Raw genomic sequence first — 26,339 nt, forward strand, 5'->3', positions numbered from 1 at the left:
GGAAGTCACATTCTGAAAGCAAGTAACTGTACAAGACCAGAATCAAGCGTTCATCCAAACAGTGTTGATCGGAGTCTTGTGACTATTCCTGTCTCTTTTTTAACCTTAGTCAAGATGAGCTTCACTTAAATATGATAATCTTCTCTGTGAATGTATTTATAGAAGGCAGAATGGCTGTTTTTTTTATTATTATTATTAGATTTATCCTGTTCGGTGCCATAGGGCTGAGCTCTTCTCTGCTCTAATGAATGCAAAGCACTTGGGTGCCACCACGAGAAGCAATATAAAAAATCCTAGACGTGCAGATTCAGTTTTTAAGCAGTAAATTGGATTAGGGTAAGAAATAATTTTTTTTTTTTGCTTTTCCCAGCAAGACATATTCCCTGCAGCAACATGCTCCGTGTAATGCCACCAATTTTATAGAACACAGGCAGGCATTTTACAGTAGCACTGCAATTGCTCCAAGTATCTTGAAGGAAAAAAATCCTTTTGGAACTTGTTGGTAAAGGGACTTAATGATCTCCGACTTGCCTTTAAAGTAAGCAGTGCCAAGGAGCCCACACTAGCCTTTTAAATGAGCTGATGATAGGTAGGCAGTTCTCGGATTTGTTTTATTTTTGCTAAGACATTTCATTTTTTTAAAGGGATGCAAGCCTTTTATTTGAAATTTCAGGTCAATGTGAGATTTAGGACCGAGAGTCTGAGCTGTAGTGCCCAGGACTGCCTGGAATCCAGAGTGCCATGGAGCCATCCTCAAACAGAACTGAATACAAGGGGACTTTTACTAACTTTATAAACTTGCATATACCTTTTCTTCTCCAGGTCTCTGTTACAGGGCAACTGCACCAACCGTATTATGATGATCAAATGAGATAAAACATACTGGAATTTTTTGACCAATTAAAATATAACATTCATGGAGAGTGAACTATATAGCATTTATCTGCACAGTCACCCTATGACATAGGACTTACAACTTTTATTACTTTTTTTTTTTTTTTTTTGACAGAGTGGACAGTGAGAGTGAGAGTGAGAGAGAGAGAGAGGGAAAGGTCTTCCTCTTGCCGTTGGTTCACCCTTTAATGGCCACCGCACTGCAGCCGGCGCACTGCGCTGGTCCAAAGCCAGAAGCCAGGCGCCTTCTCCTGGTCTCCCATGCGGGTGCAGGGCCCAAGGACCTGGGCCATCCTCCACTGCACTCCTGGGTCACAGCAGGGAACTAGACTGGAAGAGGAGCAACCGGGACAGAATCCGGCGCCCCAACCAGGACTGGAACCTGGTGTGCCGACGCCACAGGTGGAGGATTAGCCTAGTGAGCCACGACACCAGCCACAACTTTTATTACTTTTTTATCAACGTGGAAACAGGTTACACTACCAAGAAGCACAGCTAGGATTCGAGTTGACCAATTATCAATGCCAGAATCCAATTTCCTGCCCAGTACTGAACCCAGCCTCAGGAACCGGCAACCATTTCTTTGCCATTTACCCCTCAGAGGGGTTCTTCCCATACCCTGCTCACTGAGACAATCTCCTGCTTCCCGTCCTCTGGCCTTTCATCCAAGTAACTTCCAACCAAGACACAGAGTTCAGGGGGGTCCCTTCTGGTGGAGGACACACAAAAGCATTGTGCACCTGTCTTGTTTGGTGATGGGGTGCGAGGCATGGAGAGAGGAAGGTTCCAAGTCCATGCAATCTGAGAGACTGGAACATAGGGGTTTATAATCCAGTTCACTGAGTCGTCCCACTCTATTCAATAAAGTTCTGTTTGGTCACGTTTTAGTTATGCTGAGAGATTCAGAAGGAAAACAGGTGGAAAATAACACTTAAAATGGCTGTCTGGGGGCCGGTGCTGTGGCGCAGTGGGTTAAAGCCCCAGCCTGCAGTGCTGGCATCTCATATGGGTGCCGATTTGAGACCCAGTTGCTATTCTTCCAATCCGCATCTTTGCTGTAGCCTGGGAGAGCAGTGGAAGATGGCCCAAGGCCTTGGACCCCTGCACCTGCATGGGAGACCTAGAGGAGGCTCCTGGCTCCTGGCTTCAGATGGGCTCAGCTCTGGCCATTGTGATCATCTGGGGAGTGAACCAGCAGAATGGAAGACTTCTCTCTGGCTCTACCTCTTTCTTTAGCTCTTTCTTTCAAATAAATAAAATAATTCTTTAAAAAAAATGGCTCTCTGCTTAGTCTATATTTATTCAATGGCTGTACTGTGTTGAGCACTACACAAACATTTAAGAGTTATGTCACTTTGAAGAGAGAAGTCTTACAAATGGATAATTAAAATGACACCCAGGAGAGGTGGGCGTATGGGCCTACTGGTTAAGACACAGGGTGGGAAAGCCTGCTTTCCGTATCAGAGTGTCTGGATTTGAGTCCTGGGTCCCAGTTCCAGCTTATTGCTAACACACAGCCTGGGAAGCAGCAGGTGATGGCGCTCAAGTGGTCGTGTCTCTGCCGCCCTCAGGGGAGGGTCGGATTGAGTTCCCACCACCATGGGCATCTGGGAATGAACCCGCAGGTGGGACATCTGTCTCTCTGCTTCCCAAATTAAAAAAGTACACCTGGGAAGAGGCAGTGGGTACAGCGGTATCATCGTGTCTGGCCCAGTTGGGCTGGATGGGTGAGAGTTAGGGATTATTTTCAGAGAAGAAAATGACAGTGTGCAGATTTGTGAGCTTCTAATTAACTCAATGTTCTAAAAAAACACAGAACAGGGTTTCCTGTTCATGCGAAATTCTTATAACTTAGCAGGGACGCATTGTGCAACAGAATCTGTGACCTGTTTCCCCCTTCATCTGCAGGTTAAAGGGTTGTGGAAACCTTCCCAGATCTTTGTCTCAGGGTGCTGCTGCTAGAGCAGAGCTCGGTGACGACTCGGGAGCAGAGGGACTGCCCCCCACACAGAGCCGACTCAAATGTGATTCTGCCCTCTGCGGCTCAGAGCAAGCTGTCGTGAACAGGAAACATGCTCCAGGGGTCTGTAGACACAAAGGTGCCCACTTCACAAGTAACAATATGGAAAACGATGACGATGCTACCTAAGGAAGGATCTTAGATTTCAGAACACTGTGTGCAAGAAAAGGATCTGATAATGCCCTTACTCACGATGACTGAAATAAACATCTTTATCAAGTAATACAAAAATTTTGCCATCCGAAATTAATTTTAATAAGAGAAATAAAAGATTCTCAGAGAATGACTAAAACTAATGACCCAAGGTCAGTCACGCAGATGACACAATCAGCCTTTATTACTCTGTAATGAAGCCCCTTTATGGAGTTGATTCTTCTATTAAGAAAATAAACCCTTTCACTACCTCATGTCATAAAATGTATCTCAACCTCCAGGAAAAACACAGTACTGTTGTGAAGGCAAAAAGAGAAAATAAGAAAGGTCAGGTTTTTATTTTAGAAAATATTTGCATAGTAATTGAATCCTGACTGATTTAGAATGCATCACTCAGCTGCTCACCAGGTACCTGCAGCCAGAAGCCTGTCTAGGAAAGCCAAATACAATGTCTTAGGGACTGAGACAGGGAGTGAAAAGTAGTGGGCTAACCAAACAGTTCCACAAACAATCAAGGTTATAATTTCAGTAAATGTCTACATCAATAATGACTACTAGAATGGAATACTTGGCCGGCACCACGGCTCACTAGGCTAATCCTCCGCCTTGCGGCGCTGGCATACCGGGTTCTAGTCCTGGTCGGGGTGCCGGATTCTGTCCCAGTTGCCCCTCTTCCAGGCCAGCTCTCTGCTGTGGCCAGGGAGTGCAGTGGAGGATGGCCCAAGTCCTTGGGCCCTGCACCCCATGGGAGACCAGGAGAAGCACCTGGCTCCTGCCATCTGATCAGCGCAGTGCGCTAGCTGAAGCGTGCCGGCCGCAGCGGCCATTGGAGGGTGAACCAATGGCAAAGGAAGACCTTTCTCTGTCTCTCTCTCTCACTGTCCACTCTGCCTGTCAAAAAACAAAAAGAAAAAAAGAATGGAATACTAGAACATCAGATATCAACAACTGAGCATAAAAGGAAGATCCTTTCAATAGATTTGAAAGAGTTTTGAAAACAATTGTTCGGTATTAAAATACGTTCTTTTTTTACTATTAAGAAATGTATTTACTTGAAAGTCAGAGTTAGAATGTGTGTGTGTGTGTGTGTGTGTGTGTGAGAGAGAGAGAGAGAGAGAGAGAGAGAGAGAGAGAGAGAGAGAGAGGTCTTCCATTCACTGGTTCACTCCTCAAAGGGCCACAACGGCCTGAGCTGGGCTGGTCCGAAATCAGGAGCTTCTTCTGGGTCTCCCACATGGGTGCAGGGTCCCAAGCACCTGGCCCATCTTCCACTGCTTTCCCAGGCCATCAGCACAGAGATGCATTGGAAGTGGAGCAGCTGAGACCCAAATCGGCATCCACATGGTAGGCTAGCGTTCTAGTTGGCAGCTTTACCCGCCACACCAAAGATGGGCCCCCAGATGTTCATTCTTAACTCTGTGTAATTTCTACTTGGACTCAGGATCAATAACAGTTTTTATAATGTTTGATTCAACTATGTTTTTGTAAGAAAATGAGAATTGAAATTTTTAAAATGTAATTAAAGAATTCTTTATGCATGTTTACTCTCAGATTTTGATAAGGAAGACCACTAGATCATCCATATCAACTGCCCGCTCTGCCCCCTCCTCACTCCTCCTACTCCCAGGCAGTAAGTCTATGACAAGTGATTTTTAAATTAATGTAGAGAAAAGTACAATGAAAGGAATCCAAGAAATCCCCTGCTAAGTTTATTTTCGATGGACCAGAATTAGCTAGAGTATCAACTCAGTTGCTGTGTTTGCATTTTAAATTGGGATTTCTCACTCCTTTTGAGGACCTCAGCTTATTTCTCAATGAAGATTCTAGGTAAGCATAACCTAGCAGCAGGTTCTCTTAGATTAGGAGGGTACATGGAAGATGTCCCTGAACTGAGGTCCTCTAAGCTAGCAACAGGACAACCCACAAATGAAAGTCATAACGGCTGGAGTGGGAGTGTGGTGCTATGGTTAGGACACTGCTCAGAGACCCACGTCCCATAACGCAGTGCCTGGGTTCACACTGTGGCTCGTTCCTGATTCTAACTTCCTGCTAACGGGCACCCTGGGTGGCAGTGATAGTGGGTCCCTGCTACTCACACTGGAGACCTGGACTGAGTTACTGGCTCTTGGTTTCAGCTCGGCCCAGCCCCAGCTGTTGCAGGCATCAGGGAGTGAACCAGTAAATAGTGTCTCTCTGTCTGTGTATCTCTTCGTGTGGCTCCCTTCCTGTCTCTGTCTCTCTGCCTTTCAACAGTGATGAGTTAGTTACTGCTGTTCTGGTGGTGTATCTCTTCTGAAAAGCTCACCTTGGCAGCCCAAGATGGCTGAACAGGGGAAGGTGCGCTGATTCTGCCAAGGGGAAGACATCAGAAGAAAAGCGGAGGGAGTGCATTCGCAGGGGGGAGTTGGGGAGACGCTGGCAGTGGAAACTCTGCAGAAGGAAGAGGGATGCCGTGGAGCAGCGTGGAACAGTGCACGTGCAGCAGTGAGCGGGGACGCCACACACGACTCCCGCAGCCGGGGCTGGAGCAGACACCAGCTTCTGAGAACGAGGCCCCGGGGCTAAACTGCCAAGGCGGAGCACCCGCGGGCACCCGGCTCTGGGAGCATCTCCGCTCTCTCCGTGGGCAGTGCGGGCTTGAGGGGCCAGGAGGGATCCTCTGCACCCTGTGACCGTGGGAATTCTGGGATTACACGACAGGGTGTGCAGTGCAGCTGGGTGTCTGTGCAATCACCGTCAAGCTCGAGCCCCTTGACTGCTTGGGGCAGGTCATCACGGATTCTGTGCTCACACGGAGTCTGCACAGACCCCTCGTGTGGTTCACGCACCAGCATGGATGAGGGCGGCACCCACCGTGGGCTGACCCCAGGCAACTGATCGCCCTGGGAGAGAGGTGAGGCTGTGATTCAGTCAGGCGTGACCACCCCCCCCCCCCCAAGCCCACAACAGAGGAGGTCACCACAGTGAAATTAAGCCAGAAATTAACAACTGAGAATCTCTAGAAAACATGTAAACACATGGAGACTCAACAGCATGATCCTCTGTGGGTCACAGGAAACATCAAAAGGGGAATAAAAAGTCCCTGGAAACAAATGAAGATGACAACACAACTTAGCAAAACTTAGGGTATACGGCAAAAACAGCGTCAAGCAGGAAGTTTATACCAGTTAGTGTCCACATAAAGACATCAAATAAATGAACTATCGAGGCATTTCAAGGACCTTGAAAAACAAAAACTAAAACCAAAATTAGTATGAGTAAAGAAATAATTAAAATTAGACAACAAAACAATTTTGGAAAAACACAAAAGACCAGTGAAATTATGAGCTGTTTTTTTTTTAAATTGATAAATGGTTGGCCCAACTAACCAAACAAAAGGGAGAAGTCCCAAATTAATAAATGAAAAAGTACATACATGTGAGAACAATGAAACATCAGGAATTACTACAAACAAATTGGAAAATCTAGAAGAAATGGAAAGATTCCTAGAAACATCATATTAAGAAACTGAAGATTGAAAGTGTTATGATTATCTCAATAGATGCAAATAAAGTATTTGATAAAATACAACATCCTTTTAGGATAAAAAAAAAAAAAAACCTTAGGTAAATTGGGTACAGAAGGAACACTTCTCAACACAATCAAGGCAATATACGACAAGTCCACAGCCAGCATCAGATTGAATGAGGCCTCAGCAGGGCTGTTCTGAAGTCAGGAGCTTCCTCTAGGATTCCCACATGGGGACAGGGGCCCAAGCTAGCAACAGGACAACCACAAATAAAAGTAATAAAGGCTGGAGTGGGAGTGTGATGCTATGGTTAAGACATTGCTCAGACACCCACATCCCATAATGCAGTGCCTGGGTTCACACTGTGGCTCAACTCTTTTTTTTTTTTTTTTTTTTTTTTGACAGGCAGAGTGGACAGTGAGAGAGAGAGACAGAGAGAAAGGTCTTCCTTTGCCGTTGGTTCTCCCTCCAATGGCCGCCGCGGCCAGCATGCTGCGGCCTGCGCACCGCACTGATCCAATGGCAGGAGCCAGGTACTTCTCCTGGTCTCCCATGGGGTGCAGGGCCCAAGCACTTGGGCCATCCTCCACTGCACTCCTGGGCCACAGCAGAGAGCTGGCCTGGAAGAGGGGCAACCGGGACAGAATCCGGCGCCCCCACTGGGACTGAGAACCCGGTGTGCTGGTGCCGCAAGGTGGAGGATTAGCCTAGTGAGCCGCGGCGCCGGCTGTCTCAACTCGATTATAACTTCCTGCTAAGACCAGGTGAAGCCACCACCAGGCAGTGCCGACACCCGCCATGAGCACCGGCTCAAGTCCTGGCTGCTCCACTTCCAATCCAGCTCTCTGCCGCAACCTGGGAAAGCAGTAGAAGATGGTGCAAGTCCTGGGACCCCTAAACCCACATGGGAGATCCAAAAGAAGCTCCTTGCTTCAGATCAGCACAGCTCCAGCCACTGTGACCATTCGGGGTATGAACCAGTAGATGGAAGACCGCTCCCACCAACACCGCCTCTGCCTCTCTCTAATCTGCCTTTCAAATAAATAACTAATTAAAAAAAAGTCAGAGGTACTGTAATACCAGGTTTCAAGACATACTACAGGGTAGTAATAATCAAAAGAGCCTGGTACTGGCCCCAAAACAGGCATGCAGACAAACGTAACAGAATACAAACCCTAGAAATCAATCCACCCATCTCTAACCAACTAATCTTTGAGAAAGGAGCTAAAATGAAGCCCTGGAGAAAGTTTCTGCAACAAAGAGTGTTGGGAAATCGGAACTGCATGTGCAGAAGTATGAAACAAGACCGCTACCTTACGCCTTACACAAAATCAATTCAAAATATGTCAAGGATCTAAATCTATGAATTGAACATCAGGGAAACACTGTAAGACATGAGCGTAGGCAAAGACTTCCTGAAAAGACCTGAGAAGCACAATCAAAGCAAATAAAGAGACACATGGGGCCGGTGCCGCGGCTCACTAGGCTAATCCTCCACCTTGTGGCGCCGGCACACTGGGTTCTAGTCCTGGTCGAGGCGTTGGATTCTGTCCCGGTTGCCCCTCTTCCAGGCCAGCTCTCTGCTATGGCCAGGGAGGGCAGTGGAGGATGGCCCAAGTGCTTGGGCCCTGCACCCCATGGGAGACCAGGAGAAGCACCTGGCTCCTGCCTTCGGATCAGCACGGTGCACCGGCTGCAGCACGCCGGCCATGGCGGCCATTGGAGGGTGAACCAACGGCAAAGGAAGACTTTTCTCTCTGTCTCTCTATCTCTCACTGTCTACTCTGCCTGTCAAAAAAAAAAAAAAAGAGAGAGAGAGACATGGGATTACATCAAGTTAAGAATCTTCTGCTCTGCAAAGGAAACACTCAGCAAAGAAGCATTGGGAGACAGAATGGGAGAAAAGATTTGCAAACTATGCAACTGATAAAGAATTCATATCCAGAACCTATGAAAAGCTCTAGGAACTCAACGACAACAAAACAAACAATGCAGTTAAGAAGTGGACAAAGGACTTGAATAGACATTTTTCAAAGGACGAAGTTCAAATGGCCAACAGACACATCAAAAAATGTTCAGGATCACTAACCATCAGAGAAATGCAAATCAAAACCACAATGGGGTTTTACCTGATCCCAGTTAGAATGGCTCTCAGAAAGAAATCATTAAACAATAAATGCTGGTGAGGGTTTGGAGAAAAAAGGTTCCCTAATCTAGTGTTGGTGGGAATGTAAATTAGTACCGCCACTGTAGAAGACAGTATGAAGATACTTCAGAAAGCTAAAAACAGATCTACCATATGAGCCAGCCATCCCGCTCCTGGGCATCTACCCAAACGAAATGAAAGCAGCACATCAAAGACTCATCTGTACCTGTTTAGTGCAGGCCAACTCCAAATAGCTAGGATACAAAATCACCCCAGATGTTCATCAAATGATGACTGGACAACTAAAATGTAGTATATACACACTATGGAATACTACCCGCCCAATAAAAAGAATGAAATCCTGTTTTTTGTAACACAATGGGTGCAAATGGAAACTATTATGCTTAGTGAAATATGCCAGTCCCAATATGACAAATATCAAATGGTTTCCCTGATCTCTTCTTAACTAATAAAGTATAAAAAATAATATGTATGAGCAAAATTGACATACTTAGATTCCATTACTGTTTACAGCCTTGGTCTCTACCATTAAGGAACAGTTTTTTTTCCCTTGTATTAGCTGAATTCTTTACTTAGTAGAAGGTTAAACTTAAGATTATAAAATAGACTGAAAGTATGTCACAGTAAAAATTAAAATAATAATAAAGGAAAGAGAAGTGAGAGTGGAAATACTGGCAGAAGGGAGGGCAGAGTGGGAAGCATTACTATACCCATAAATCTGTACAGATGGAACACTAGAAATTTGTTCGCCTTATATAAATAAGAGTGAAAAAAAATTAAAGCTAACCTTGAAAATTCAACAACTCTGCCAAGTAGTAACGAATGCCGCCACCCACTGCACTACTTGGGGCTGATTTGGTTGATCAGTTATTTATTTTATGTTCTTCTTTAGTCTCATCAGAGAGCAGAAGTTAAGAGTGGAGGGGTCAGGTGAGAAGTCTCTGGAGGTGACTGAAATGGACGCACCTGCAGACCACAGTGCTGCCCACTCTGAGCAGTGTAGCTGCCAGCTGCCTTTCTGTGTTCTGCCTCCCGCGGAAAACACGTGCAGCTTTCCGGGGGGACTGGGAGAAGGGAGAGCGGCGGGGTGAGAAAGGACTCTACAAGATGAGCTTCCAAATCCACAGCTGGGTGAACAGACGCTTTAGAAAGGACACACAACTGGCTAACAAACAGAGGGTTCACAGATGAGAGCTGAGAGTGACGGGAAACTTAGCAGCAAAAGTGAAAAATAATGGACACTATGTAGCCGGCGCCGTGGCTCAATAGGCTAATCCTCCACCTTGCGGCGCCGGCACACCGGGTTCTAGTCCCGGTTGGGGCGCCGGATTCTGTCCCGGTTGCCCCTCTTCCAGGCCAGCTCTCTGCTATGGCCAGGGAGTGCAGTGGAGGATGGCCCAGGTGCTTGGGCCCTGCACCCCATGGGAGACCAGGAAAAGCACCTGGCTCCTGGCTCCTGCCAGGATCAGCGCGGTGCGCCGGCTGCAGCGGCGGCCATTGGAGGGTGAACCAACGGCAAAAAGGAAGACCTTTCTCTCTCTGTCTCTCTCTCTCACTGTCCACTCTGCCTGTCAAAAAAAAAAAAAAAAATAATGGACACTATGAAGCATGGGTAAGTGTGTGTCAATTCACACCCAGATGTTGGCAGAGCACGTTATGACAATCTTTGACAATACAACCTAATCTGCAGACTGTACTACAAACATACCAGCTAACTCAGCAACATTATTTCTAGGAAGTACCCCTACATGCACGCTTAACCAAGTGCACAAAAAGCCACGTGTACACCAGAGTTTAACGTGGCAGTTTTGCTATGATTTAATAAAAAACTGAATTTACTAAAACATCCATTCACACAATGCAAGCCTGTTGAAACAAGGTAACTATGTAAGTAGTGGCACAGTCACACAGAAACACCATGTATTCAAAGAGGAAATAACAGTGCAGAGTACTACACACACAGTGATGCCACTGTTATAAAATGATGGCATATGATTGTCAAGAAACGGAATAATTTATAGCAAATTTCTCGAGGTGACTACCCCTAGATGTGTGATCACAGGGATTCTGATACCACATTATACACTTTCAATTTAACCTAACTTTTTTTTTAATTTTTTTAAACTTTTATTTAATGAATATAAATTTCCAAAGTACAGCTTATGGATTACAATGGCTTCCCCCCCATAACGTCCCTCCCACCCGCTACCCTCCCCTTATCCACTCCCTCTCCCCTTCCATTCACATCAAGATTCATTTTTGATTCTCTTTATATACAGAAGATCAGTTTAGCATACATTAAGTAAAGATTTCAACAGTTTGCTCCCACACAGAAACATAAAGTGAAAAATACTGTTTGAGTACTAGTTATAGCATTAAATCTCAATGTACAGCACACTAAGGACAAAGATCCTACATGAGGAGTAAGTGCACAGTGACTCCTGTTGTTGACTTAACAAATTGACACTCTTGTTTATGGCCTCAGTAATCACCCCAATTGATCATAATGATAGGACTAAGAACCAAAGGGATCACATAAACAAGAATAGTGTCTGCAAATACTAGCTGATAGAATCAAAAAGGGAGAGAATGATCCAACATGGGAAGTGAGATACACAGCAGACCCATAGAATGGCAAATGTCCTAACAGCACTCTGGCCTCATAATCAGCCCTTAAGGCATGCGGATCCGGCTGAAATGCCCATGAGAGTATTTCAGGCATGGAAAGCCAAGACACTCTGGGGGGAAAAAAAACCTAAATGAAAGATCTCCACTAGTGAGATCCCAGTGGAAAGAATGGGTCATCAAAGAAGGAGGTACCTTTCTCTGAAGGGAGGAGAGAACTTCCACTTTGACCATGGCCTTGTCTAAATATGATCAGAGTCAGTGAACTCAGGGGGCTTCCATAGCCTTGGCAGCTCATGACAATTTAACCTAACTTTTTAACATTTTGTATTTATCTTTATCATGGTATAATACTTTAAAATTTGTGAGTGAAAATTCTTATTTCTGTAATTTCTCACTCGTCAAATGTGTGGTTTCAGACAATTATGATGATGAGTTGTAAACCCACTGAGCTGCTAAACAGTGATATGAATATCTGTGGCTACAGGAGACACGTATGTGAGGACAAAGACATCTGCAGGAGGCACCTCAATGGCACAGTTCACAGGGGACCAACAGGCACCCCGAGACTACCCATACGTAATTACCCACAAGTGCAATTAGTTCTAATCTGAAGCAAGTGCAGCTCATGTATTCTATGCTGTTACCTTCAGAAATTTTGATGTAAGTCGTTGTCTGCTTTTAGTGTGACTCGCAGTCACTGCAGTGCACTGATACACCTGGGAGTGAGTATCCGGATTATCAGGGGCAGAACATCCAAACGACTCATAATGTCTAAAGCAAGTTAAAGAAAATCTGTAGGAAATCTATCAAGAAAAACAATAAACCAGTGAAATAGCTGGGAGAGATGTTTGTGGAAATTTATTCTCACAATGATTTCTTTTTTTGACAGGCAGAGTGGACAGTGAGAGAGAGAGAGACAGAGAGAAAGGTCTTCCTTTTGCCGTTGGTTCACCCTCCAATGGCCGCTGCGGCTGGTGCACCGCGCTGATCTGAAGGCAGGAGCCAGGTGCTTCTCCTGGTCTCCCATGCGGGTGCAGGGCCCAAGCACTTGGGCCATCCTCCACTGCACTCCCTGGCCACAGCAGAGAGCTGGCCTGGAAGAGGGGCAACCGGGACAGAATCTGGCGCCCCGACCAGGACTAGAACCCAGTGTGCCGGCGCCGCAAGGTGGAGGATTAGCCTAGTGAGCCGCGGCGCCGGCCTTCTCACAATGATTTTAACACTGGTGTTCCCCATGTCAAGGTGCCATAATTCGTCATTCTCCTACCAACTGAGTCTTTTTAAAACCCTTGGAATATGAAACTCGAGTTCTCATTTCTTACATGTAAAACACATCAGATATTCTATGAAGTGCATACCTTGACCAATCCCTGTAACTAATAGCTAAATGAAGATTAAATCTTCCTACGTGTCTTCTAATAACATTCTTACGTATTCTGTAAGTCGAGATATGAATTTACACTCAGGCTACGTAAACTAAACAGGACTTCGGCAGGGAACAGAAATTATACATCATGTACACACATACCGAAAAGTAAACAGTACAAAGAGATGAACTTTGCTGTAATTATTTCTGGAAAGAGAAAATTATCAGCATGTCTATTTCTCAAGGGGGAAAGTGAAGGAAGGAAAAAGAAGAGGCCAGGGCAAAGGGGCCAAGGAGAGAGGGGACAGTTAGTTCCCTGAAGACACTTAGCTCACTGGCCAGACACAGGGTAAGGGGTCAGCAAATAACCATGTACGGTACATCTGTACACTGGAGTGAGTCCTCTATAAGGATATAAACAGTAAGGTCAGAACCAAGAAAAACAAATCAGGTATCACAGTAGGTTTGTTTGGAAGATCTACTGGAATCAAATCATTTTACCAGTGGACTTCAGAATACCGGAGTCATGTAAAGTACAGAAAACTGAAATCTAAACTATAAAGTGATTTGCCTGTCATTACAACATAAGGACTGCCATGACAGAGATGATCTCCTTAATAAAACTTAATAAAAACTCACGATTCAACTGTGCTGCTCAGTAACTTACAGCAAGTCCTTTTGAGCAAATACACATAAAGTCATTTAAGAATAATTACTGCTAGCGATTTGGACTCTGATGTCGAAGGGTGGTAACTACATTAAGAGCTCTGTGTTGTGGAAAGAAGCAGCCATCAAAGGAGGTACTTTTCTCTGATGGGAGCAGAGCACTTCCACTTTGCTCATGGCCTTGTCTAGATACTAATGGGGACTGTGGACTCAAATGCCTTCCACAGCCTTCGCAGCTCATGGCAAGAGTCTTGGGTGGTCACTGACGTCATACATAAGATTGTTAACTATTAAATCAACAGCAGGAGTCACTGTGCACTAACTTCCCATGCAGGACCTCTGTCCTCACTGTGTTGTATTAGGAGAGTTAACTGTAAAACTTGTTCTCAAATAGTTTATTTTTTAATATTGTGTGTATGTGAGTGTGCAAAATGTTAAAATCTTTACATAGGATAGAGTTGGTCTTCTGTGTATAAAGTTAACTGAAAACAAATCTTAATGGAGAATAGGACTGGGAATGGGGGAGAGAGGAGGAGGTGCAGTGGAAATGGAGGGGGGAAGGCAGGTATGGTGAGAACAATCACTACATTCCTAAAGTTGTACTTAGGAAATTTGTACTTACTAAATAAAAGTTTTTTTAAAAAAAAGTTCTGTGTTTTAGTTATAAATACTATATAGTGGTAAATGATATATAAATGTAAAATTCTAATGTATTTAAGATATATACACATTTATTATATATTCCACATAAAATACTGCAGAATATATTTATCTTTTTCATTATCTTTCTCAGATAATTTGATTCTATAGAAATTAATTAAATTCTAGTTAGAATGATTATCTGGTGAAATTTAACCTAAATCTTTAGAATACATTTGCTAATCAAAGATAGGTTTCTGGGGCTTGGCATTGTGGCATAGTGGGTTAAGCAGCCCTGTGCAATGCCAGCAAACCATCTGGGCATCGGTTCCAGTCCTGGTTGCTTCACTTCTGATTCAGCTCCCTACTAATATGCCTGGGAAAGCAGTGGAAGGTGGCTCAAGTCTATGTGCCCCTGTACCCCTGTGAGAGACCAAGAGTGCCGGGCTCCTGGCTATGACCTGGTCTAGCCCTGCCAATGTGGCCATTAGTAGAGCGAATAAGCGAATATAAAATCTCTTCATCTGTCTCTGTCTCTCTGAAACTCTGCCTTTCAATTAAATATTTTTAAATATTTATTTATTTATTTGAAAGTCAGAGTTACACAGAGAGAAGAGAGCAGAGAGTGGGAGAGAGAGAAAGAGGTCTTCCATCCACTGGTTTACTCCCCAATCGGCTGCAATGGCCGGAGCTGTGCCGATCCGAAGCCAGGAGCTTCTTCCGGGTCTCCCACACAGGTGCAGGGGCCCAAGGATTTGGGCCATCTTCCACTGCTTTCCCAGGCCATAGCAGAGAGCTGGATGGGAAGTGGAGCAGCTGGGTCTCGAACCCGAGCCCATATGGGATGCTAGCATTTCAGGCCAGCACGTTAACCCGCTGCTCCACAGTGCGGCCCCTATATACATATTTTTTTAAAATGGGTTCTTTTAAAAGTCTCAAAGTCAGATTGAACAAAGGGTGCCTGCTAAGCTGGGGCTGCACGTACACACTGACTTGTAACAGAAAAGGGATCGGCATTCCCGCCAGCACAGGCAGCACTGGGAGGAGGAAGTGTGCAAGCCGAGAGCAGGAACCTTGAGGTGGACAGCAGTGGAGACATGACGACATGATTCGCTAAGGTCACCACCGTTCCTGCACTGCAGAAGCCCACGTGCCCGGGTTAACACAAAGGATTTCCAAAAGAGGAACATGATCAACTCACAGTGATTTCAGGGTAACGCAGTCAAGCGACTTACTGATAGACTCAGTAAACTATGACTCGATCCACACTGCTGACCAAACGCACGGAAAATTTCTTATAGACGCATGCCTCTCACATGCTCACAAGGGACAAGAAAGAACAAATCGCGAAGGGTGTTCTTAGCATTTCAGACTTTGTTGCTCTGACATGCGAACCACAGCCTCATCATGGAGCCCATCCCTTCAGCATACACAGCATGTGCTGGGGTTATCCATAGTCCTCCTTTCCTTTTCTTCACCTGTCTCCTACAGCTACTAAGCCTTTGACACAAGAAAAAAAAAAAGATCTATTTATAAAACAAAATGAACTCTTGATTTCCCCATCTTCTAAAGATTAAAAATATGCAGATGTTGGAAGATGAAGGAGAGTTGGCAAACTCCTTTTTCTAGCTGGTACTTCTCTAACTTTGTGGATGCCACCTGAGGCTTCAGAGTGGGGTTCAAGATACCCACACAGGAAGGAAAGTCCACAAAGCTTGTGAAGATGCGTATTGTGAACAAAACGGTGCATGGACTCCCAAGGCGTCTTGCACCCACGTAAGCTTATCTTTTCCTTTCATTTGCCCACAAACCGTCTACAGCCCTCCCTTGCCCAAGGACTTCCTGTTTAGGCAGGTACTGGTATTTGTTCCTTTGTTTTATCTCCTTAGAGCGAGAAAGGCCAAGCTGTGTCCTCTGTGACACTGGCCTGGGTCTCCTGGCCCCTCCTTTGCTGGTGCTCCCCTCAGCCTGATGGCGATGTCTCAGAGGCGGCCTGGGAAACCATCCGCTGAACTGTCATTCGGAAGTGGTTTACCTGGTGATGCCTCCAACTATCACTCCCCATCAACTCCCCCCACACACTCCACCTTCCTCTCACTGTTTCTGTGTGTGGTAAATACAGGGGAAAGAGGACGTCTGATCCTGAGGAACAAGGAACCCTATTCTCCGTCTCCACCTGTGCTTGCTTAGGTTAACACAGGACCAACCAGATTAAAAACAGAAACAAAACTGGGAAGATCTCCCTGTTGGCCTGAGTGCAAGAATGTACAATGCATTACTGCACAGGATAGGTCCTGGAAGGTGCTGAGAATGGCCACAGTGTCTGTTCCTGAAATGCATTCCTGCCCAGAAGCCTGGGGGACAGCAAGTGACCGTTCCCCCGACTCCTGCAGGTCACCCTGTGACATGCTGCATTCTGTTCACATTCTTCAGTCAGCACCCACATTCTATTAGGCCCTCCAGACTTCACCCCCTTTAAAGATAAGCCAAGGTTCTGCAGGTTGGGCAAATAAGAACACTCAAGAAAGTATACGTTAACAGCTCCACCTACGACCATTAATGATACAACAAGTCCCTTCTCTTGGTTAGAGATGCAGCTTGTCCCCCACATGACAGCAGTGGGATGTACACAGTCTGAAACAGAAGAGCGAGAGGGGCAGCATCGCGAGCTCAGCTCAGTGGCTGGGCTCCGCGTGGGAGCACCTGCCACACACCGTCAGGAATGCCTAAGCAACGAGCAATCTCACAGCATTACTTACCCTCCCTTGATGTAGTCAAGGAAAGAAACTTCCGTTTCTACCAAGAAGGAGAGTAGCGTTACCTGGAAAAGAAACCCAGAATTAGCTCCAGCAGAACTAACTGTAACCCTGAAAGGACTTTTTTCCCCTAAATGACACAGAGAAAACCTTACTTCCTAGCATTTGGAAAAAGCACTAAATACATGATAGTTTATTAAAATCTGCTAGGACAGACTGCTCTTACACTGAAAATTAACAGACGGGACTGGACCAGAAAAGAAGAAAAAATTAACTCCTTTCTATGATCAGTTTACTCACTTTGAAGAACAGCTTGAAAATTATCTAAGAGGACACCGCGCTCCTTCTGAGTTTAGATAAAAGGGAAGACGAAAGGAAGCTGAAAACCGAGAGTCAGTGAGCCACGCTGCAGAGGGCGGGACACAGCGCTTCTGACTGGGCTCTGGGCAGGATCATCTACCCTGCGGGTGTCCTGCCTCTCAGGAATCCCTACACAGGAACGCAGAGAAAACTCAGATTTTGCCTCTCCAAAGGAAAGCAAATCTCGGGGGAAAATGTCAGCATTTTTTTACTCAATAAGATGATTTCTTTTTTTTTTTTTTTTAACACAACTTTCAGATACATTCATCTTTGCACCCTACTGCACTGATTTAGGACAGCATCCATCCCCACAGTTGTCACGTTCAACGCATCATCAACGAGCACCTTCACACCCTGTAAAATAAATCTACTTAACAGTTAAGGGTGACATTAAGGGTATGGTCTTTCTACTTTTTTTTTTTTTTTTTTTTTTTTGAAAGATAGAGTTAGCAGTGAGAGAGACAGAGAGAAAGGTCTTCCTTCCGTTGGTTCACCCCTCAAATGGCTGCTGTGGCCGGCACTGCGCTGATCCGAAGCCAGGAGCCAGGTGCTTCTCCTGGTCTCCCATGGGGTGCAGGGCCCAAGCACTTGGGCCATCCTCCACTGCACTCCCGGGCCACAGCAGAGAGCTGGACTGGAAGAGGAGCAACCAGGACTAGAACCCGGCACTCATATGGGACGCCAGCGCCACAGGCAGAGGATTAACCAAGTGAGCCATGGCGCCGGCCCCAGGTCTTTCTTAATACGACTTGAACTTTTCCGTGTCTGCCTGATTCTCTGTACTCTGACTCCGCAGAAGAACACATGAGCCTCCCTCTGGGAACTCAGCTCACAGGAGGAAGCCGGGCACCAGCCCCAGCGGGGAGTCCTCCCCTGTGATCACTCCCTAGGCAGCCGACTCCTGTGTCACGTTCACAGTGCGATCCTACGTGATACAAAGCTTCAGTTTTACTTGTTTCCAGCCTGATTTAAAATGTCCACTTGGGCTTTATTCATTAATTTTAATGTTTAATGGGTAACAAAAAAATTTGACTTACTGTTCCAGAATTGGTATACTTCTTCTTTTTTCCTTTCTTTTTGGGATTCACCACCTAAAAAAACAGACGAAACAATTCAAACACGTTAGGTAATTTTGAAGACAGTAGTTTAATCGGCTGCCTTGGCGTCTGGTGCATGTACTGCTTTACAAATGCTTCTAGGACTCCTGGCCAGTTATCTGGGCACTGCTTCTCTGCACACTGGCTGGGGAGCCTCGGGAAAGAGAGCTTTGTTTGTCAGAGGTACTCTCCTCACTCACCGGATGCCCTGAGCGTCTTTAACCCTCTGCATCTTCTAGGGAACAGGTTATAACATCCAAGGTCCACAATAATTATTATTACTTTCTAGAAAATTTAAAGTGATGCATATCTAAGAAATGTAGCTTACTCGAATTAAATACCCTAACACAACAGATCGCCCAGCGTGTGAATATCTAAGAGGTCTTCCGACCTAACAATTGCTTCATAGTGGAAGTAATTTCCACGGAATGCCCATACTACCCAGTAGGTAGAGGTCTATTTTATCGAAACAAACCTGATTTTTTTGACCATTGGTTTCGTGAAGAGGTATCAATGCAGTATCAATGCACTCCTACATTTGAACAAAACTGAAGGCACCAAGGAACAAGAAAGAGAGTGCCACCTGTCAATCTCACAGGATCAATAAAATACAGTAGTGCCTTCAGAGGCTCTGCCAGCTCTTCTCAACCCACAGCATGGGGACAGCACTTGACCGGGAAAGAAAACATGAAAGACTTTATGAGTAAGTACCATTTGAGCTAGAATTTATTAATGTAAACCAGGGTTCCAATAAAAATGAAATGAACCAAGCATTCTAGAAAGGGTTTGACTGAAACAGAGGTCACAGACAAACAGATTCAAAATGAGTCTGAAAAAGTGAGCGGGAGCCATGTTGAGGAGATCCTAAATATCAGAGCGCAGGGTTGGGACGCTCTTCAACTGAGGTTTCAACCAGAGCACAGTCTACTCAGTCGACAGCACAGAGATCCACGCAGAGAAACTGGAGACAACAGTCAGGATTCTATTTCTAACCACCTATGAAGAGGTAACGAGGCACTGGATAAAGCAGTGCCAGGAAGCCTGGCTCCCAAGGAGAACTCAGAAAACAGATTAAACTGGATTAGGACCACCACTACAGAGGGCCTGTGTCAGCTGTACTTCAGATGTCTGCCTCTCCCATTACACACTGACATTTTCTAGTCATCTTTGTATCCCCAGAGGGATACACAAAATATGGGATATGGAAGACATTTAGTAATTTTTACAAGTGTACAAATTAGTGTGTGGAATACTTAGTGCAGTAAGAAGGTGGTAGGTAAAGGAGACTCCTTCACTTTTAACTTAAAAGAGGCCAATTTTAGTGTCAACTCAGCAGAGAAAGGTTATTATTCTTGATGAAACACTGATAATAATATTTTCCTTTGATGTCCTCAAGTATTAAATTATAGAAATATAGCAATACCACAGCTCAAGGATGAGCAGTGCTACACTACGTCAGGTGTCACACATGCTTGCTGATCACCTAGCGGAGTGGTTTAAGGCAGAAGTAAGTACTGTGGACTTGCTTTAATAAATGGATTTTTTTAAGATTTATTTATTTCAAAGGCAGAGACATACAAAGTGAAGGACAGAAAAAGAGAGATCTATTCACTTGTTCATTCCCTAAGCCATGAGCCAGGAACTCCATCCTGGTCTCCCATATGGGTAGTGGGCACAAGTATTTGGGCCATCCTCCACTGCGTTCCAGGCCATTTGCAGGGAGCTGGATCAAAAGATCAGCAGGGACTTCACTGGCATTCCAAGTAAGGGCGCCAGAGGTGCCACCAGCGGCAGCTCAGGCCAGGGCCACACTGCAGGCCCCAGCAGGATTTCCTACTGACTGTACATGGCCTTGTCACTCCCTCTAGTTTGCACGTGAATGAGAGTGAAGGCACTCCGCAGATCACAGGCCACTCTGCAGTGCCACTGATCACAACTGAAGCACATTTTATTTTTTTATTAGAGAAGTTTTGGTGGGAAAGTTGGAAGACAAAATATAAAAGATGAAGCTTAAAAAATTAACATACCCATACTTAATTTTTAAAGTTTCACATGCAAAAATTCAAAATCACTCCAGATTTAAAAGGCCTTGGGACTTGAAGAGAAATAATATCATTTAGTCTAAGAAACCAGTTGGCTAGAAGAATTTAAATATTCTTAAAATCATATATTGTTGCTAAGTTAACCTGTGGCACTTATCCTTATCCTTTGCAAAATCCATATTTTTAAGACATAGAGTTACTGGAAGTGATTAAAATAAAATGCTTCTCACCTCGTATACATTGAATTGGGACTGCCCTCTAGAAAGTTCCCGGTAGCTTGTTGTAAATTCTCCAATGAAATCATGACTAAAAGGGAAGAAAGTATACATTAAGTCTAGTGATCATGGAAAAAGCTTGCTATTATTATGCATGTAATAATTATTAACTCTAAGAGACGGATATATCATTGTCCTCTAATTCAATATCATGTATATACAAGTCATATTTTCATTAATATTCAAATGTGTATTCCACCAAAATTCATTTTGATATAGGTATATTAGTATTAAGAGCTCCTATCTCAAAACCATTATTTGTTATTAAAATAATCAATTATTTAATAGGATGAAAATTGGAGACACTCAAATTTATTCATCAATGAAGTAATCAAAAATATACAGAAATCTTCCAACGTTCCTACGGCTGGGGGTAATAAGCCACCACTACAGAAAGAAATGACATGCTAGCATGTCTAACAGTCACCAATCCGGTCTTTCAATAACAACAATTAACAAGTATTTTGCTAACACCAACCTGGTAATTCTAAAAGTCACTACCTCTCGGAGGCCTGCTCAGTTCAGTGAGAAGGGGTAAGAAATGAGTAAACTTGGATGAGTGAGTTCTCACTGAGGTTGACCCACGCTTGCACAAAATAAACGTCCAGCACTCAGCCGCAGGGAGAGGACTTGTATTCTCCTCCTCAGGAGTCAACATAATGTCCAACACTATGCTGAACACACAATGCTGAGAATAAGTTTAAAATTCAGGGATCCTGTGCAATGTTGAAGTAAAATGTGCCAAGGAGGAAGACAGAGCGTGCAGGAGCAAAGTATGTAATACACATAAGAGATGTCAAGATAGGTAGCTCTATCATAGAATTTACACTTGGCTCATTTGTTTTAGAAATGCAAACTGACATTCCTACAAGGACCCATGCTGATGCAACGGTTATCCATGACTCACTTAAAATCCATGAGCTATCCAGGGGCCTGATAACCAATGACAAATGACACATACCGTCCAAAATACTGATTACACAAGTTGTGATTTGGAAGGGAAAAAACACAGCCACCATAGTTTTAGCTGTTTTTACAATAAGATGTTCAAACAGAAGTCATTTAATGTAGCTCATTTAGCTACCCAGCCTCCCAGTGCTCCCCCTTCTAAAGACCATGTACATCTTATACATCACTGTGCTTTACATGAGACATTTCTCTTAATACCAGAGTCTCCCAGACCTCTCCTAGATAATAGTTTCCAAGAGGAGAAGACTGTGATTTATATCTATTTATGAACCCTAAACTCTTGAACTCACTCTTTGGAGCTACCAAGAGAAAATACCAATACAATACTTCAGTGTTGTTCAGAGGAGAGATCTTCCATCAACTGGTTCACTTCCCAAATGACCACAACAGGCAGAGCTGTGACGATGCAAAGCCAGGAGCCAGGAGCTTCTTCCTGGTCTCCCACATGGATATCGTAGCCCAAGCAGTTAGGCAATCCTCCACTGCTTTCCCTGGTACATCGGCAGGGAGATGGATTGGAAGTGGAGCAGCCAAGATTCGAACCAGTGCCCATATGAGAAACTGGTGCTCCAGGAAGTGCCTTTATCTACAGTGCCACAGTGCCAGCCATTACGTATTAAAGGTTAGGTTTATGATTATAAAATAAACTGAAAGTATTTCATTGTAAAAATTCAAAGAGTAAGAAGGAAGGAGCGGGGGGGGGGGGAGGAGGAGAGTAGGCAAGAGGGAGGGCAGGCTGGGAAGAATCACCAAGTTCCTAAATCTGTATATATGAAATGCATGAAATTTGTTCACATTATATAAATTGTAAAAATAATGTAAAACATAGACACACAAGAAATGGTTGCATCATGTGAACCTCTTGGTATTATTCTGAAAGTGCTAATCTTATCCATTTGGTGAATTGTCTAAACTCATTATTCAGCTTTTAATTGATAACACTAAATTCCTTCCATTCAACATTTATCAGAAACCAGGTAGAGAGAAGCAACATTCACTGGTTTCCAGTAAATGCAGTGACGCCATCAAGCCTCAGCGACATGTAACACAGCCCTCTGGATAAGGCCAGCCCGACAGAGCAGGCAGCCGGCCCCCAGCAGCTTCACCGGTTTACCAAACCGCACACGGAGCTGCTCCTGCTGGAGTCAGGAGGGAACTTCCCAGGGAGCAGTTCTCCGATATTCACTGGGTTTTGTTTCTGTTAAATTTGTTACTCTCTACAGCACTGAGTAACAAACAACAGGGTCCAATCTATTTGGGCTCAATGTTAGGAATGAGTGTTCATGTGCTGCCGATCTGGGTTTTCTACTATGGACAGACACCGTTTATCAAGACCTGCAGGGAATTTTTTTCCACCACATTAGCTGTTTATGAGTTTAGAGCCAAGTTCGTGGCTTATCTCTTACAAGATTTGTCTCCATGACGTGCTATCCTCTGCAGACAGCTCCGATTTCTCATTCACATCACCCGCATGACCCCCTTGTTCTGTTTTCTCTCTCAAAGCTTAGTGTAGTGTCTTAGGGGAATTTCTGTAAGCTGCCTTGGAATCTACTCAGAACAAGTCAAGGCAATGGCATTCCACCAAGTGGTTAAAATGCCCACACCCCACACAGGAGTGCCAAGGTTCAATTCCTCGCTCCAGCTCCTGACCCCAGATTCCTGGGTGCAGACCTTGGAGGCAATGATGATGGTTCAAATAATTGGATCCCTACCACCTAATGTGGGAGACAGAGATTAAGTTCCAGATCCTGGCTGCAGCCCAGCCCAGCCCAGCCCAGTCCAGTCCATCCCCAGCCCCAGCCATTGTGGAGACCTGGGGAGTGAAGCAGTGAATGCAAGCTCTCTCTTCTCAGTCTCTGTCTCTGTGTCTGTTTCTGGCCCCCTATTTATTTATTCAGGGCATGAATAAATAAAGCAATGAATAAAATACTGGCCCCCATATTGAGTCATGCTCAAGATGATTTTGTAAATACACTGAAATTGCATGTCCCACAAATTCCCGATACTGTAAAGGATAAAGTTTATCAAGAGTCACAGACTGTATTCCAGCCTCCACTGCACGTCTCCTAGACACAGAGAACATCCTGCATGGCTTCAGCACCCACAGGCCACAGTCATGGTGGAGTAAATGGCCCACAAGCGTCTAAGATGCTCTATCTCAACCATCAATCTGTGAACCTGGATGCAAACTGGGCAGAGCCTCAGGCTGACTCTGTTACAGATTTTTTTTTTTTTTTTTTTGACAGGCAGAGTGGACAGTGAGAGAGAGAGAGACAGAGAGAAAGGTCTTCCTTTTGTCTTGGTTCACCCTCCAATGGCCGCCGTGGCCGGCGCACCGCGTTGATCCGAAGGCAGGAACCAGGCGCTTCTCCTGGTCTCCCATGGGGTGCAGGGCCCAAGCACTTGGGCCATCCTCCACTGCACTCCCTGGCCACAGCAGAGAGCTGGCCTGGAAGAGGAGCAACCGGGACAGAGTCCGGCGCCCCAACCTGGACTAGAACCCGGTGTGCCGGTGCCATAAGGCGGAGGATTAGCCTAGTGAGCTGCAGCGCCGGCCACAGATCTCTTTAAACCCATAGCCTCTTTTTAAATCCCCAGCCTTTGGAACCTGTCGCACTCAAGCCCTGTCTCTGAAGTCACAGATAAGCACTTCAAAGAGAAGGTTAAAGCTGCTTTCCCCTGATTTATTCTCTTAATTTTCCTTTATCCTATCATCAACTATTCCTAGATTCTACTAAGATTAAAAGAAAGAAAATTTAATTTGCTTTAATAATTTTATCTTTTCGTGATGTTCAATACTGTAATACTGAAGCAATTCTCTATAAAAATATGAAAGTGCTTTAATAAATCATAATGTCCTTGCCAGATCCTGTTAATTATTACTAATAATTATTCTAAGTCTCAGGCTCTCTGACTGCTCTCACAAAACTGAGCTTACTCCAGTGTTGTGTATCTGGTTTGGGTCAGCTGACACCTTATTTTTTTTCCCATTTCTATAATTACTAGAAGTCTGAGGGAGTAAGTTAAAGGGATATTTAAGGCAAACTGATAAGTGCCACAGCCAGAGTTCGGCTCTAGAAAACCTCGAGTAAAATGATTCAATTGTTGAATAAAATCTTATATTGAAGTCACTGCTGTGTTTCACTAACAGTGGGCAAAGGGAGTGTACATCGTCACACATGCAGCCTGGGAGAGTCCCTAAAACAAACCACTCATCTGTTGTGGCAGCTTCCTCCCCTGCGTCCCTGATCTACTGACTGCAGCTGCGATGTCTTCTCCTCCAGGAAGCCCTGCCTGCTCCTCACCCTTACTCTCGACTCTCAACAAAGCCCCCCTACTAAAACACGGGGGCCTGTCCATCACGACGCTGCCTACCCTGAGACTCATGCCCGTGTACACACTTCTCCTCTTGGCCTAGGTCAGCCCTGCAGGGTGGGGATCTCAGTGCCAACATCACCAGCGTCCTCAGGTGAACAGGGGAACTGTGCTGTGTCCTTTTCCTGCCAGTCACTTGCATGGGCGTTGCTCTCATCAGCAATATTCAATCCAAAAGAAAAATCACACAAGTTCCCACGGCATCACCTACAGGAACCCTCATCCTCTCCCAAACATCCCAGAGAGTAACACCGACAACTGGGATCTTCCCACGGGCAGGTGGCCACATCATCAGAGACAAAAACATGGTCCCTCGTGGGTACTGCCGAGCGCTCTCCTGCAGGCCACCCTGCCCTGGGGACAGCAGAGGACGCTGAGTGTGCATATAATGTGGACAAGAGGCAAAGAGGTACCAAATCCACTTCCTCCCTTTCTCTGCCTCCACGCAGTCGGGACTTGCACAATTCAGGGTCCTTGTGTCCTCACTCAAAACTCAAGAGGCAAGGCCTGCTTGCCATTTCAAAAATGAACCCAAAGCATTTGAGTCTTCTGTGACACAGGTTTTGCCCCTTTAAAGCGACACTGCTGGAATCTGTTCCAGCTGTTCAGCAGCCATTCCAGACACCTGCACGTGGTCAATGAGAGAAGGGGTAAGGGCTTCTGCACTCACACACACTGCCCTGTGATATCTGGAGACGAGTCCATGGTTTGCATGGTTGCGGGGCTCGAAGGCTGGACGCCCGAGGCACGGCTGTCCTGGACTACACCACAGGGTCAGGTCTCGGGTTCACAGTGAAGGACACACCCAGTGAGTGTCGGTAAAAGCATTTCAAAGGAAACACACTGCAGAGACATCAGCCCAGAGGCAGGCATAACGTCCTCTGGGGAAACGGAAGCCGCAGGGTTCATCTCCATTTGTCTGGGCTGTGGCGCCTTCCCTGGGTCTCTGGCGGGCCAGTAAAACCTAACAAGCATGGTGGGATGTTAAACAGGAGGTTTGGAAATTGCACAGGCAGGGCAATGCAGACCCTTTTAAGTGACATCTAGTCAGAGGGGACTCTCATTCAACACAGGCCGCAACAACCATCCTGCTCCAACCTGCACCTGTAGGAGGGGACTGGAACTGAACCACAAACTCCATAATGAAACACGCACTGCACCACGAGGCCTGAGCTCTCCCAAGATGACCACAAACAGGATCTTCACAAGTGCACATGGCCCTGTGTCAGCTGCCCCTGCCCCTGCCCCCGCCATGTTTCCCTCTCTGGTCTTAGCCCTTTTTTTTTTTTTTTTTTTTTTTTTTTTTTTTTTTTTTTTTTTGACAGGCAGAGTTAGACAATGAGAGAGAGAGACAGAGAGAAAGGTCTTCCTTCCATTGGTTCACCCTGCAAATGGTGCTATGGCCAGCGCTCTGCGCCGATCTG

The 26,339-nt window shown here is 45.2% G+C and overlaps 1 protein-coding gene across 4 annotated transcripts in view; it reads right to left on the reverse strand.

Annotated features, from left to right (window-relative positions):
- Positions 1–26,339, reverse strand: part of CPNE8 (copine 8) — a 263,087-nt gene that overhangs the window by 62,543 nt on the left and 174,205 nt on the right. For all 4 annotated transcript variants that reach the window (XM_051850927.2, XM_002712675.5, XM_070049629.1 and 1 more), the window contains 3 exons: positions 20,527–20,602; positions 18,195–18,248; positions 16,801–16,862 (listed from right to left, as the gene is read on the reverse strand). In XM_051850927.2, the coding sequence (XP_051706887.2) occupies positions 16,801–16,862; positions 18,195–18,248; positions 20,527–20,602 (192 nt within the window). The remainder of the gene's footprint in view (positions 1–16,800; positions 16,863–18,194; positions 18,249–20,526; positions 20,603–26,339) is intronic.

The sequence above is a fragment of the Oryctolagus cuniculus genome, chromosome 9, assembly GCF_964237555.1.
Source record: "Oryctolagus cuniculus chromosome 9, mOryCun1.1, whole genome shotgun sequence".
NCBI lineage: Eukaryota > Metazoa > Chordata > Mammalia > Lagomorpha > Leporidae > Oryctolagus > Oryctolagus cuniculus.